Raw genomic sequence first — 12,086 nt, 5'->3', positions numbered from 1 at the left:
TTAGTGATAGTTGTTTATAAATCCCTTGTTTGTCCTGAACAGTTAAACTGGCCGCTGTCCCTCAGAAAAATCTTTCAGGTCCCACGATTTCTTCAGCATTTTTGTGTATTTGTGTATTTGAACATTTTCCAACAATGACTGTATGATTTTGAGATCCATCTTTTCACACTGAGGACAACTGAGGGACTCATATGCAACTATTACAGAACACTCACTGATGCTCCAGAAGGAAAGTGATTAAGAGCCAGGGGGTGGAAACTTTTTAAATTTGAAGATCAGGGTAAATTAAACTTCTTTTGTCTTCGTGTAAGTATTTTCTGCAGCTTCTGAAGGGCAGTACTAAATGAAAAACTATGATATTTAGGCTAAATGATATAAAAAGGTAAACATCTTCATTCTGTTCAAAAGTTTTCACCCCCCGCTCTTATTGCATTGCTTTTCCTTCTGGAGCATCAGTGAGCATTTGAACCTTCTGTAATAGTTGCACGTGAGTCCCTCAGTTGTCCTTAGTATAAAAAGATTGATCTCAAAATCATACAGTCATTGTTGGAAAGGGTTCAAATACACAAACATTTTGAAAAACCTAAGAATCTGTGGAACCTGAAGGATTTTTCGGAAGAACAGCAGGCAGTTTAACTGTTCAGGACAAACAAGGGACTCACAAACAATTAAATGGAAAAACACACACAGCTGTGGATCTTTCAGGTAACAACACAATATTAAGAATAAACTTTTGAATGGGGTCATTTTTATAAATTCAGCTATTATTTACTCTTGTGGACTATATGTAAATGACTTTTATTTGAAATATCTTATTCAGATCAGTTCTAAATAATGCATTTTGTAGGATCCCTCTTATCTTGGTAAAAAACAATGAACAATTTGCAGATTCTGCAAAGTGGATGCAAACTTTTGACCTAAAATTTATGTGATAATATATATTTTCGGCAATTCTGAATTGTATTTTTAATTAATGTATTTATTTCTCTCTTCTTCCTTTTGTTTTGTGTCTGTTTTCAGTACAGAGGGTCGCTGGTTTTGGGTGGGCTTTACTAAAAGAAACCCTCGGTCCGAAGGAGCCTGGGAGTGGTCCGACGGCACACCGGTAAAAATTCACAGAAAAACAGAAACAAAACAAAAAAAAAGTCAGGAAAAAAGAGAGAGACAGAATATCAGAGAGAACCTGATCATCCGCTTGTTAAATAATTGTCATGATGCCGTTCTCCAGGTGGTGACGTCGTTCATTGAGGATATGAATGAAGCGGACTCTCACATGTGTGCTGTGTACAGTGACCTCACAAACACTCTCACGCCTCACTCGTGCGACTCCAAATATGAATGGATTTGCAAGGTCCCTAGAGGTTTGTGTTTTGAGTGTATGGACGAAACATGTAATGAAAGATTCATTATCTGAAAAGACCAGCTCAGACATTCTTAAATTTACACACTAGTTTTAAATATTTTATTGGATGTAGTGATGTTCTATGAATTGTTTAAGGGGAGACACTGCAGGCAAAAAGTTTTTTCATGCACCTTTCAAATTTGAGATTTTGGGCTTTTTGCTTTTTCATAAAGTGTTTTTTCAGGCTAGTGGAAAGAAAACGCCCAAAAGACACTGTTAAGTGTTTCTTTTATAGCACTTTATCTATTTGTGTCAATAGATTTCAGTTATAATCAGTGTTGGGGAAAGTTACTTTTAAAAGTAATGCATTACAATATTGAGTTACTCCTTAAAAAAGTAATTAATTATGTTACTTGCGTTACATTTCTTTTGTGTTACTTTTTAAATCTGGGCAGGGCTTGCTCGTTTGTTTTTAACATAAAAAGTTATATTTTTGGCAAATGTAAAAGCCTTTTCACACCAAAAGCCTCAGGCTGAGAGAAAAGTAAATTCACGTCTGTACGGTAGACCACAGAAGAAAAAATGTCAACTCTTCAGCAATTAAAAAAAAAAAGGAAAGCAAATGTTAGATTATCTTGAGTCATTTTTGCTTATTAGTATGGATGAATTGGATCCTCGAAGGTCGGCAGCGAAGACATTGGTTAATAAAATAGGATTAAATACATAAAGAATATTTGTATTATTTAACATTTAATTATTGCAGGTTTGCGTTAAATGTCACAGTTTTTATTCATTTTGACCAATACTGTATCTGTTTCTTTAGTGAGATGAATTAATGCATGTTCACATTTATTCTAAAACTAAAGTAACATCTTACAATTTCTCTCAACATGGGGACAGGAGAGCTTTTAATCAATAAATGAGGGAAAAAGTAACTCAGATATTTTCTTGTCAATTAAAAAGTAATGTGTTACTTTACTAGTTACATGGCAAAAGTAATATTATTACGTAACTTGTAATGCGTGACCCCCAACACTGGTTATAATGCACATTTTTAAAAGCTGTTTTCTTAAAATGAGTTTTTTCTCCTTCGCTGAGCCATAAATCTCCATTTCAGTAACACTTGCACACACCAAACTTAACATTTTTATTCCTCTCTATATCCGGAAGGTTTTTACAGAGGGATTTGTTCATATACAATTCGTTTGATTTGATACAACATTTTACTCCCCCTCAAAATGGTAAAAAATGCATGGTTTTCTGTCTGTTCAAAGTTGAATTATGGAGTAACAAAATGAGATCCCCCAAATCCCAAAATGCCCCTCTGTAAAAACATTTGACTCTAATATGTAAAAAAAATTAAACAAGAATTTTGAAACTGATTTCATCCAGTGTTTAGATTTTTGTGCTAGAAATGTATGCAAATTACTGCATATTTAATTAAATAATGGCTCATTTGCATATTTAAACCTAACATTTTAGAAAACATGTAATACAAAAAATGTTTGCAATTATCAGTGTAATCAATCAACTGGGTAAGTAAGGTGATAACTATTAGTTAATTCTTTTTACCCTATTCACCTGCAGTGTCTCGCCTTAAGTCTGTTTGTTGGGGCACAACAGCAACATTTGTTGAAATGATTTTCGGTTTCCTCAGGTGTGGAGTTGGTCAAGCCATACTGGTACAGCGACCGTAAGTACAATGCAGCTAAATACTACAGAGGCTAATCTTCACTGATGTTGTTGGTGATGACACTTGTCTGTGTTTATGGTGCAGAACACGAGCCGTGGGTGTTTTCCTATGGAGCCGAATATTACTTTGCCAGTAAGCCGTTTCCCTGGGAATCCGTCTCCTTCGCCTGTAAGATGATGGGTGCTGATCTGGTCTCTGTTCACTCTAGTGCGGAGCTGGACTTCATCAGAGAACACATTAACAAGGTTTTTCATGTTTTTATTTATTTGTGTACACTACCTTTCAAAAGTCTGCACTAAGTAAGATTTATTTAAACAAATGAATACTTTTATTCAGCAAGGATGCATTAAATTGATCAAAAGTGACAGTAAAGTGATGTAAAAAAAAAAAATCATTGAATCCATGAAAGAATCCTGACAAAAATGACTGCAAAATGTTCCACAAAAATATTAAAGGATTAGTTCACTCCAGAATTACTCACCCCTATGTCATCCATGTCTTTCTTCAGTCGAAAAGAAATGAAGGTTTTTGAGGAAAACATTCCAGGATTTTTCTCTATATAGTGGACTTCAATGGGGATCAACGGGTTGAAGGTCCAAACTGCAGTTTCAATGCAGCTTCAAAGGGCTCTGCAGAATCCCAACCGAGGAATATGGGTCATATCTAGCGAAACAATGTAATTTTCTAAAAAAAAAAAAAAAGAAAAGAAAAAAATATATACCTTTTAACTACAAATTTTCATCTTGCACTAGCTCGACTTAATGCATTGTGTAGCCATGTTGGAAAGGTCATGTGACGTAGGAGGAAGTACCGACCCAGTGTTTAAAAAAAGTGAATGTGCAAAGAAAGTCAAACTCCCTTTCCAAAAAATGTGAAAAAACGATGACTCTGACATAAAAACATGATTACGCAATGCGTGAAGTCGTGGATGCAGAGCTAGTGCAAGAAGAGCATTTGGGGTTAAAAAGCAGTGTTAGGGGTTACGTAACAATATTACTTTTTTCAAGTAACTAGTAAAGTAACGCATTACTTTTTAATTGACAAGAAAATATCTGAGTTACTTTTTCCCCCATTTATTGAAAAAAGCTCTCCTGTCGACCATGTTGAGAAAAACTGTAGGATGTTACTTTAGTTCTGGAATAAATATAAATAAATGCATTAATTCATCTCACTCACTAAGAAAACAGATACAGTATTCTTCAAAATGAATAAAGTGAAATTCAACGCAAACCTGCAATAATTAAATGTTAAAAAATAACAAATATCCTTCATGTATTTAATCCCATTTTATTAACCGATGTCTTTGCTGCTGACCTTCGATGATCCAATTCATCCATACTAATAAGCAAAAATTACTCAAGATAATCTAACATTTGTTTTACTTTTTTTTAATTGCTGAAGAGTTGACTTCTTTTTTTTCTGTGGTCTACTGTACAGGCGTGAATTTACTTTTCTCTAAACCTGAGGCTTTTGGTGTAAAAAGGCGTTTACATTTGCCAAAAATAGAACTTTTTATATTAAAAACAAACAAGCAAGCCCTGCCCAGATTAAATAAGTAACGCAAAAGTAGCGTAACGCATTACTTTCCATAAAAAATAAAATAATTAACGTAATTAGTTACTTTTTTAGGGAGTAACTCAATATTGTAATGCCTTACTTATAAAAGTAACTTTCCCCAACACTGTTAAAAAGTATACACATTTTTATTTTTTTGTAGAAAATGATCGTTTCACTAGATAAGACCCTTATTCTTTGGCTGGGATTGTGTAGAGAAAAATCCTGGAATGTTTTCCTCAAAAACCTTAATTTCTTTTCGACTGAAGAAAGAAACAAACATCTTGGATGATGTGGTGTCAAGTAAATTATCAAGAAATTTTATTTCATGAGTGACCTTATCCTTTTTTAACTCATTTTAAATTATATTACATAAATGCAGCCTTGGTAAGCATAAGAGACAATCCTAACGAATTCAACAGTTGTGTGAATGTATATACATAAACAGATATGGCAGAATATACATGTATTTATATAAAAGAGCATATGCATTTGTGTCTTTGTTTTAGGACTCTGAATATTGGTGGATTGGTTTGTCTGCTAGCAGTGGTCACAATGGTCTCAGGTGCCTTTCTTTGACTACAATGAGTCTCTTTTACAGCATAATTAGTTTTAAAAATTTACTTCAAATTCAAAATAAACAGTGTTTTTGTAGTTGCATTTTGTCAACAAATATTATTTGAAACCATGCACTAGAGGAGCATGCAGTATGCAGCAGACTTCATTTTGGGATTTGTGTGTGTTGCATGTGTTTGCTTTCTGTAGTTGGACTGATGGATCGGCTTTGGATTATGAAAACTGGGAAAATGGTCGATTTTACCGAAAGCCTGGCCAAAACTGCATCCAGATGTCGTCTCAATCCGGTAAATAATATATGTACACGCAATTACTTCAATCACACTTTTTCGGGTAAACACAGCTTATCAACAATGTTGTGCAGGTCAGTGGTCCACAGGAAGCTGTAAAGATCGACATGGCTACGTGTGCAAGCGCAGAACGGTGACTTTAGTGGAGGACCCACGCGAGCCTCATTATGTCGGCAGCTGCCCAGAGAACTGGTTCTACTATGGACGCAAGGTTTATTTATTTATTTATTTATGTTTCTTTTGTACAGTACCTTGCAGAAGTATTCATACCCCTCCATTTTTGTCACATTTTGTTTTGTTGCAGCATTATGTTAAACTGCTTTAAATGAGTTTTTCCCCACATCAGTTTACACTCCCTACACCATAATAATGACAAAACAAAAACCAGATTTGCAAATTTTACAAATTTATTCAAAATAAAACACTGAAATAAGTACATTGCATAAGTATTTATACCCTTAACTCAGTACATAGTTGAAGCACCTTTACAGCCTTTTTGGGTCTGATGTGACAAGCTTTGCACATCTGCATTTGGCAATTATCTGCCATTCTTTGCCTCACCTTTTCACCTCTCAAGCTCTGTCAGCTTGGATGGGGGCTGGCAGACATTTTCTAGAGTCCTAGTTGTTCCAATCATCTTCCATTATGGATAATGGAGGCTACATGCTGTGAACCTTTAATGCAGCAGATTTTTTTCTGAACTCTTCTCTAGATCATCGCCTTAACGCAAGTCTGTCACTGAGCTCTACAGGCAGTTATCTTGACCTCAGGACTTGGTTTTTGCTCTGATATGCATTTTCAGCTGTTAGACCTTTTCTGAGAGGTGTGAGCCTTTCTAAATCAGACTCATTCAAATGAATTTGCCACAGTTTAACTCCACTCCAAGTGTAGTAACATCTAGAAGCAAAATGAATGCTCCTGAGCTAAATTTCGAGTGTCCCAGAAAAGGGTATGAATACTTATGCAACGGGATCTTTTCAGTTTTTTATTTTTAATAAATTTGCACAAATGTTAAAAATCTATTTTTTGCTTTGCCATTATGGAGTAGGGAGTGTAGATTGATGTGGGAAAAAAAGTAATTTAAAGTAGTTTAACATAAGGCAGCAAAATTATGAATTAATATTAATACCACACCAGAATTACTACAGACTACAGAGAGTAGAGTTTCTACTCATTTGCTTTAGATATGTGACCCTGGACCACAAAACCAGTCTTGAGAAGTACTGGTATATTTGCCAAAAATACATTGTATGGGTCAAATTAAACGATTTTTCTATTATGCCAAAAATCATTAGGATATTAAGTAAAAATCATGTTTTATGAAGTTATTTTGTAAATTTCCTACCGTAAATATATCCAAACGTAATTTTTGTTTAGGAATATGCATTGCTAGGAACTTCATTTGGACAACTTCAAAGGCAATTTTCTGAATATTTCGATTTTTTTTTTTTTACACCCTCAGATTCCAGATTTTCAAATAGTTGTGTCCCGACCAAATATTGTCCAGTCCTAACCATACATCAATGGAAAGCTTATTTATTCAGCTTTCATGATGAATAAATCTCAAAATTTGACCCCTATGACTGGTTTTGTGGTCCAGGGTCACATATGTTCTTTTTCGTTTACCATTTTAGGTCCTTGTGTTTTATTGTATCATTGAGAATTGCTTGTTTGTGATTGGTTGCCAGTGTCTGTTTCTGCATCTCCCGGTCCATCCGGAAGATGGGAAAACCTGGCAGGATGCTCAATCCATCTGCTCATCCTATCATGGATCTCTGGTGTCCATAGAGGACGAAATTGAACAAGGTAAAGATCACATCTTTATTATATTACAGTGTCCAATGTTGTTTTGTATTGACATTTTTCTGGTTTTTATCTTTTGATTGAAGCCTACGTCGTCATGCTGCTTCGTGGCTGGTCAGCCGGGGTTTGGATTGGTGCGCGGGGTCGTTTTTCATCCAAATGGAGCAACGGGAAGCCAGTCAGCTACAATAACTGGGAGGTACAGTATAAAGAATCAATATTTTATATATTTGAAATGTAGTTTGATTTTAAGAGGACATCAGATGCCCATTTTTCCACACATTGATATGCTTTAGGGCCTTCATGTTATCCCTGCAACAAAAAAGTTTACAGTTGAAGTCATAAGTTTACATACACATTGCAGAATCTGTAACATGTTAATCGTTTTAGCAAAATAAGAGGGATCATACAAAATGCATGTTATTTTTTATTTAGTACTGACCTGAATGAGATAATTCACATAAAATACGTTTTCATATAGTCCATAAGAGAAAATAATTGTTGATTTTATAAAAATGACCCCGTTTAAAAGTTTGCACACACTTGATTATTAATACTGTCACACAAATTCTTTGATTTCTCAGGATTTTTTGGTATTTGAACCCTTTCCAACAATCACAGTATGACTTTGAGATCCATCTTTTCACACTGAGGACAACTGAGGGACTCATATGCAACTATTACAGAAGGTTCAAACACTCACTGATGCTCCAGAAGGAAACACAATGCATTAAGAGCTGGGGGTGAAAACTTTTGAACAGAATGAAGATGTGTACATTTTTCTTCTTTTGCCTAAATATCATATTCTTTTCATTTAGTAAGCTACAGAAGATGCTTACATGTTTCCCAGAAGACAAAATAAGTTAAACTTACCCTGATCTTGAAATTCCAAAAGGCTCTTAATGCATTGTGTTTCCTTTCGAAGCATCAGTGAGTGTTTGAACCTTCTGTAATAGTTCCATATGAATCCCTCAGTTGTCCTCAGTGTGAAAAGATGGATCTCAAAATCATACAGTCGTCATTGGAAAGGGTTCAAATACACAAAACTGCTGAAAACCCAAAGAATTTGTGGGGCCTAAAAGATTTTTCTGAAGAACAGCAGGCATTATTTAACTATTCAGGACAAACAAGGCACTCACAAATAACTATCACTAAACAAAAAAAAAAAAAAACAACACAGCTGTGGATCATTCAAATAACAACACAGTATTAAGAATCAAGTGCATATGTAAACTTTTGAACTATTACTTTCTCTTGTGGACTATATATTATCGTCTTTTATGTGAAATATCTTATTCAAGTCAGTACTAAATCAAAAATAACATGCATTTTGTATGATCCCTCTTATTTTTCTTTAAACATTTTTCATTGTGTGTCTGCAGATGTCTAATTATAGAGCTCCTGAGGAGCCTCATTGTACTTACCTGTCCAACAGTCACAACTTTCGTGTGACAGGGCTATGGCAAGATGACGTCTGTACTGAGAGCGTCTACGGCTTTGTCTGCCAGAAGCCACAAGGTAAAGGTCACGTTTACAGAGTTTTTTTTTTTTTTAATTAATTGGCATCAACCGATATTTAATTGATCATATGCACGGATTGCTTCCTTGTTTTAGACAAGCCAGCTCAGTCATTTTCGGTCAACTGTACTGTGTGGTAATTGGAGTGTACTTTGCTCGTTTTCTCTACGTAATCCATTCACAATCAAAGAAAAGTTTTGTTTGTCTAAGAGGACCAAACGTCCATGTATACGTTTCAAGAATGACAAACACGAGTTTCAAAAAATACACGAGTAAATCGGCTAAATATGCAGCAGTCATTGCTATGATCGACAGTAATAACCGGACAAAACGTCTGCCAAGCTGATGTCAATAAAAGAGCTGTGCATTAAATGATTCAGACTAAATTCAGAGGAACAAAACTACAGCAGTAACAAGTTTGCGTTGGTTAATTATAGGCTATTTAATGGCTTTACAGGTCAAGATAAAGCTTAAAAGATGTAGTTATTAAATTATTATATAAAATATTTCAAACTCATATCGATTCATATTGAGTGCATTATTTAATTCTTATACCATTAATATTTAACTTATTTAATTTGTAGTGAACTGTATATTAGTATTTAAATAATTCACCCTTATAGGCTGTTTGTGTCTGAGCTTAGGCTAATGACTTTCTGGACTTGCTGTACTATATACTTCAGTGCGGTAAAAGTACTACAATTTATTATACTAGTCATTTTATAATAAATCGAAAAGCAAGACATCTTAAATAATCTAGGGAGCTGAAATAGCAGCTGCAGCCAATGATTGATCCTCTACTGCCATCTTCTGGTTATATGAGTAATTTCATGTCATTTTCATCTTAAAAAGACATTGTTTTCCATGAAAAGATTTTTTCCACGTCGTCTTTATGAATGAAAAGTGAATCTTTGAAGTGAATTTTATTGCACAGCTGTAGAGTTGAAAAATAATAAAGGCTTTAAAATATGACTGATTACTGATTATCAAGAATACGATTAAGATGATAACTTTAGTTATAATAGTGTTTAGCTGTCAGCTTTTAAATGTACAACTATGCAGGCACTCTCCTGGGATTACCAGGCTCCGCAATTAAATTATATGTTGTCAAATAATATGAAATTGAATGCTCATGCCGCTATCATTATTTACTATTAACTATTATTTTTCTCAGTTTCTGATAAAAAGGAGGCAGTAGAGGAGTCTCAAGAGTGTCCACCTATATATATCACATATAAAATGAGCTTCAGCGGACGTTTACGAGCTGCTTATCATTATGCGGAAGTTCTAAAGAATGCTCCGTGCATAAGGTTAATTATGAAAAAAAATGTGCTTTTTATCACTGTGCTTAACTATTTTATCCCAGACATTACCAAGCGTCCTACACAGTCCTATTATACCGCTTCGTCTCTGGACTCGTCTGAGTATAAGAACCACAGCTACCGTATCATCCACGGCAACTTGAGCTGGTACCAAGCCCAGAAAGCATGTTTGGAGAAGGGGGCGGCACTTGTGAGCATCACAGATCCGTTTCATCAGGCCTATCTCACTGTGTTGGTCAACAGGCTCGAAGCTCCACACTGGATCGGCTTGTACAGCACAGACGTAAGGAGACTTTCAAATCACATTTTGATGTGTTGCATTTGTGTATTAAACAAGAGCGCCCTCTACCTTCACAGGATGGTATCTCTTACCAGTGGTCTGATGGCAGTGAGGTTTCCTTTACTTATTGGGAAGTGTCTAATTATTACCCTGAGGGGCCGATGGGAGATGGAGGATGTGTGTCTATTGATGTTAACGGACGGTGGAAAGATGTTGAATGTGACATGCTGTTATCTGGAGCGATATGCTACATACCTCCTCCGAGTGAGTCTGTTGCTCTGTCTTTGGTTTACGTTGGGTGTACGTTGTTGAAAACTAATACTGTTTTTTGCTTCTCCCACAGAAAGCATTGCTTTCTCTTATGAAGTGGTTTGTCCTGAGACTTGGGTGAAGTTTCGTGGAAGCTGCTATTATTTTGAATCAGTTATATTGAAGATGCCCCTTGAGGAAGCTAGAAACCACTGTAAAACCAAGGGTAGGCATTTTAAACTTGTTTGGATCAAGAGCTCCACCTAGTGGTGGCTATAAGCAGCTTTGGGTATGTTTGCATAGCTTAGCAAGATTATTTGCTTTTTCAGGAAATTTTTCAGAAGTTCTGACAGTTCAAGATGATGAGGAGGGCCGGTTTTTCCTTAAAGAGATGTCACCTCATTATCGGGGGCCTCAGAATTTGTGGCTGGGAATTTTATACGACACTGACAGTAAGAGCTGTGATGTTAAAGATTGAGCTTTTAATTGATGTTCATTTATATTACAAAATTTTTTTTTTTATAAATAGAAAAAATGTATTTGAGTATTTTGTTATATATTCTTATTTTTATTTATATGAACTTTTATGTGAAAAATGAAAATGAGATTTGTATGAAAATTATATATGTATGAATTATTTATATATTTTATTTATAATATTTATTATTTATATTATTTAGTGTTTACATCTATCCATCTATCTAATATGAAAATATATATATTTATTTTTTAATTTAGATTTAATTATTTATATGTACATTATCTATATTTATTGTATTATGTAAATATAAACTGTACATAAAACATAAAAATGTATTTATGTAAATATAAACTATATATGTATGAATTTATGTATATATGAATTAATACATTTTTTATTTATATTAGTTACATAATTTTTTTAATTATTTATATATACATTATATTTATTAATGTGTATATATAATGTAAATATAAACTATATATATATGTATATATAAACTTTGATTTTTAAATGTATATTATTAACATTATTTATAGTATTTTAATTATTTTATTTATATTATATCTATCCACGATATAAAATTATGTATATATAAATATACAAAATTATATATAAAAATTATTTATTTCTATTATTTTTTTATTTTATATTTAATTATTTATATGTGCGTTATTTATCTAATTATAAATGTATTTATGTAAATAAAAACTATGTAAATCTAATATGAGACATAAATCAAATTTTATGTATAAACATAAACAACGTACTAAATTACTAGTATATTTTATTTATTTTTTATTTATTTGTTATTATTTATATAGACATTATTTATAAATGTATGTTTGTAAATATCTATCTATCTATATATACATATGAATTTAGTTTTTTTCATATTATTTACATTATTTATGGTATTTATTTATATTAAAGCATCTATACATATACCTCTGTCTGTCTATATATAAAATGATATAA

The 12,086-nt window shown here is 33.6% G+C and overlaps 1 protein-coding gene across 1 annotated transcript in view; it reads left to right on the top strand.

Annotated features, from left to right (window-relative positions):
• pla2r1 (phospholipase A2 receptor 1) overlaps window positions 1–12,086 on the top strand; it is a 55,218-nt gene that overhangs the window by 39,578 nt on the left and 3,554 nt on the right. The window contains exons 14-27 of the mRNA XM_073826153.1: window positions 1,021–1,105; window positions 1,229–1,361; window positions 3,000–3,035; window positions 3,120–3,280; window positions 5,099–5,154; window positions 5,355–5,452; window positions 5,530–5,666; window positions 7,144–7,261; window positions 7,345–7,457; window positions 8,641–8,776; window positions 10,143–10,381; window positions 10,456–10,642; window positions 10,722–10,853; window positions 10,957–11,079. Coding sequence (XP_073682254.1) covers window positions 1,021–1,105; window positions 1,229–1,361; window positions 3,000–3,035; window positions 3,120–3,280; window positions 5,099–5,154; window positions 5,355–5,452; window positions 5,530–5,666; window positions 7,144–7,261; window positions 7,345–7,457; window positions 8,641–8,776; window positions 10,143–10,381; window positions 10,456–10,642; window positions 10,722–10,853; window positions 10,957–11,079 — 1,754 coding nt within the window. The remainder of the gene's footprint in view (window positions 1–1,020; window positions 1,106–1,228; window positions 1,362–2,999; window positions 3,036–3,119; window positions 3,281–5,098; window positions 5,155–5,354; window positions 5,453–5,529; window positions 5,667–7,143; window positions 7,262–7,344; window positions 7,458–8,640; window positions 8,777–10,142; window positions 10,382–10,455; window positions 10,643–10,721; window positions 10,854–10,956; window positions 11,080–12,086) is intronic.

Source organism: Garra rufa, chromosome 20, assembly GCF_049309525.1.
Source record: "Garra rufa chromosome 20, GarRuf1.0, whole genome shotgun sequence".
Taxonomy (NCBI): domain Eukaryota; kingdom Metazoa; phylum Chordata; class Actinopteri; order Cypriniformes; family Cyprinidae; genus Garra; species Garra rufa.
Note: the sequence above shows the minus strand (reverse complement) of the source record. Positions and strands in the feature narration are given on the sequence as shown.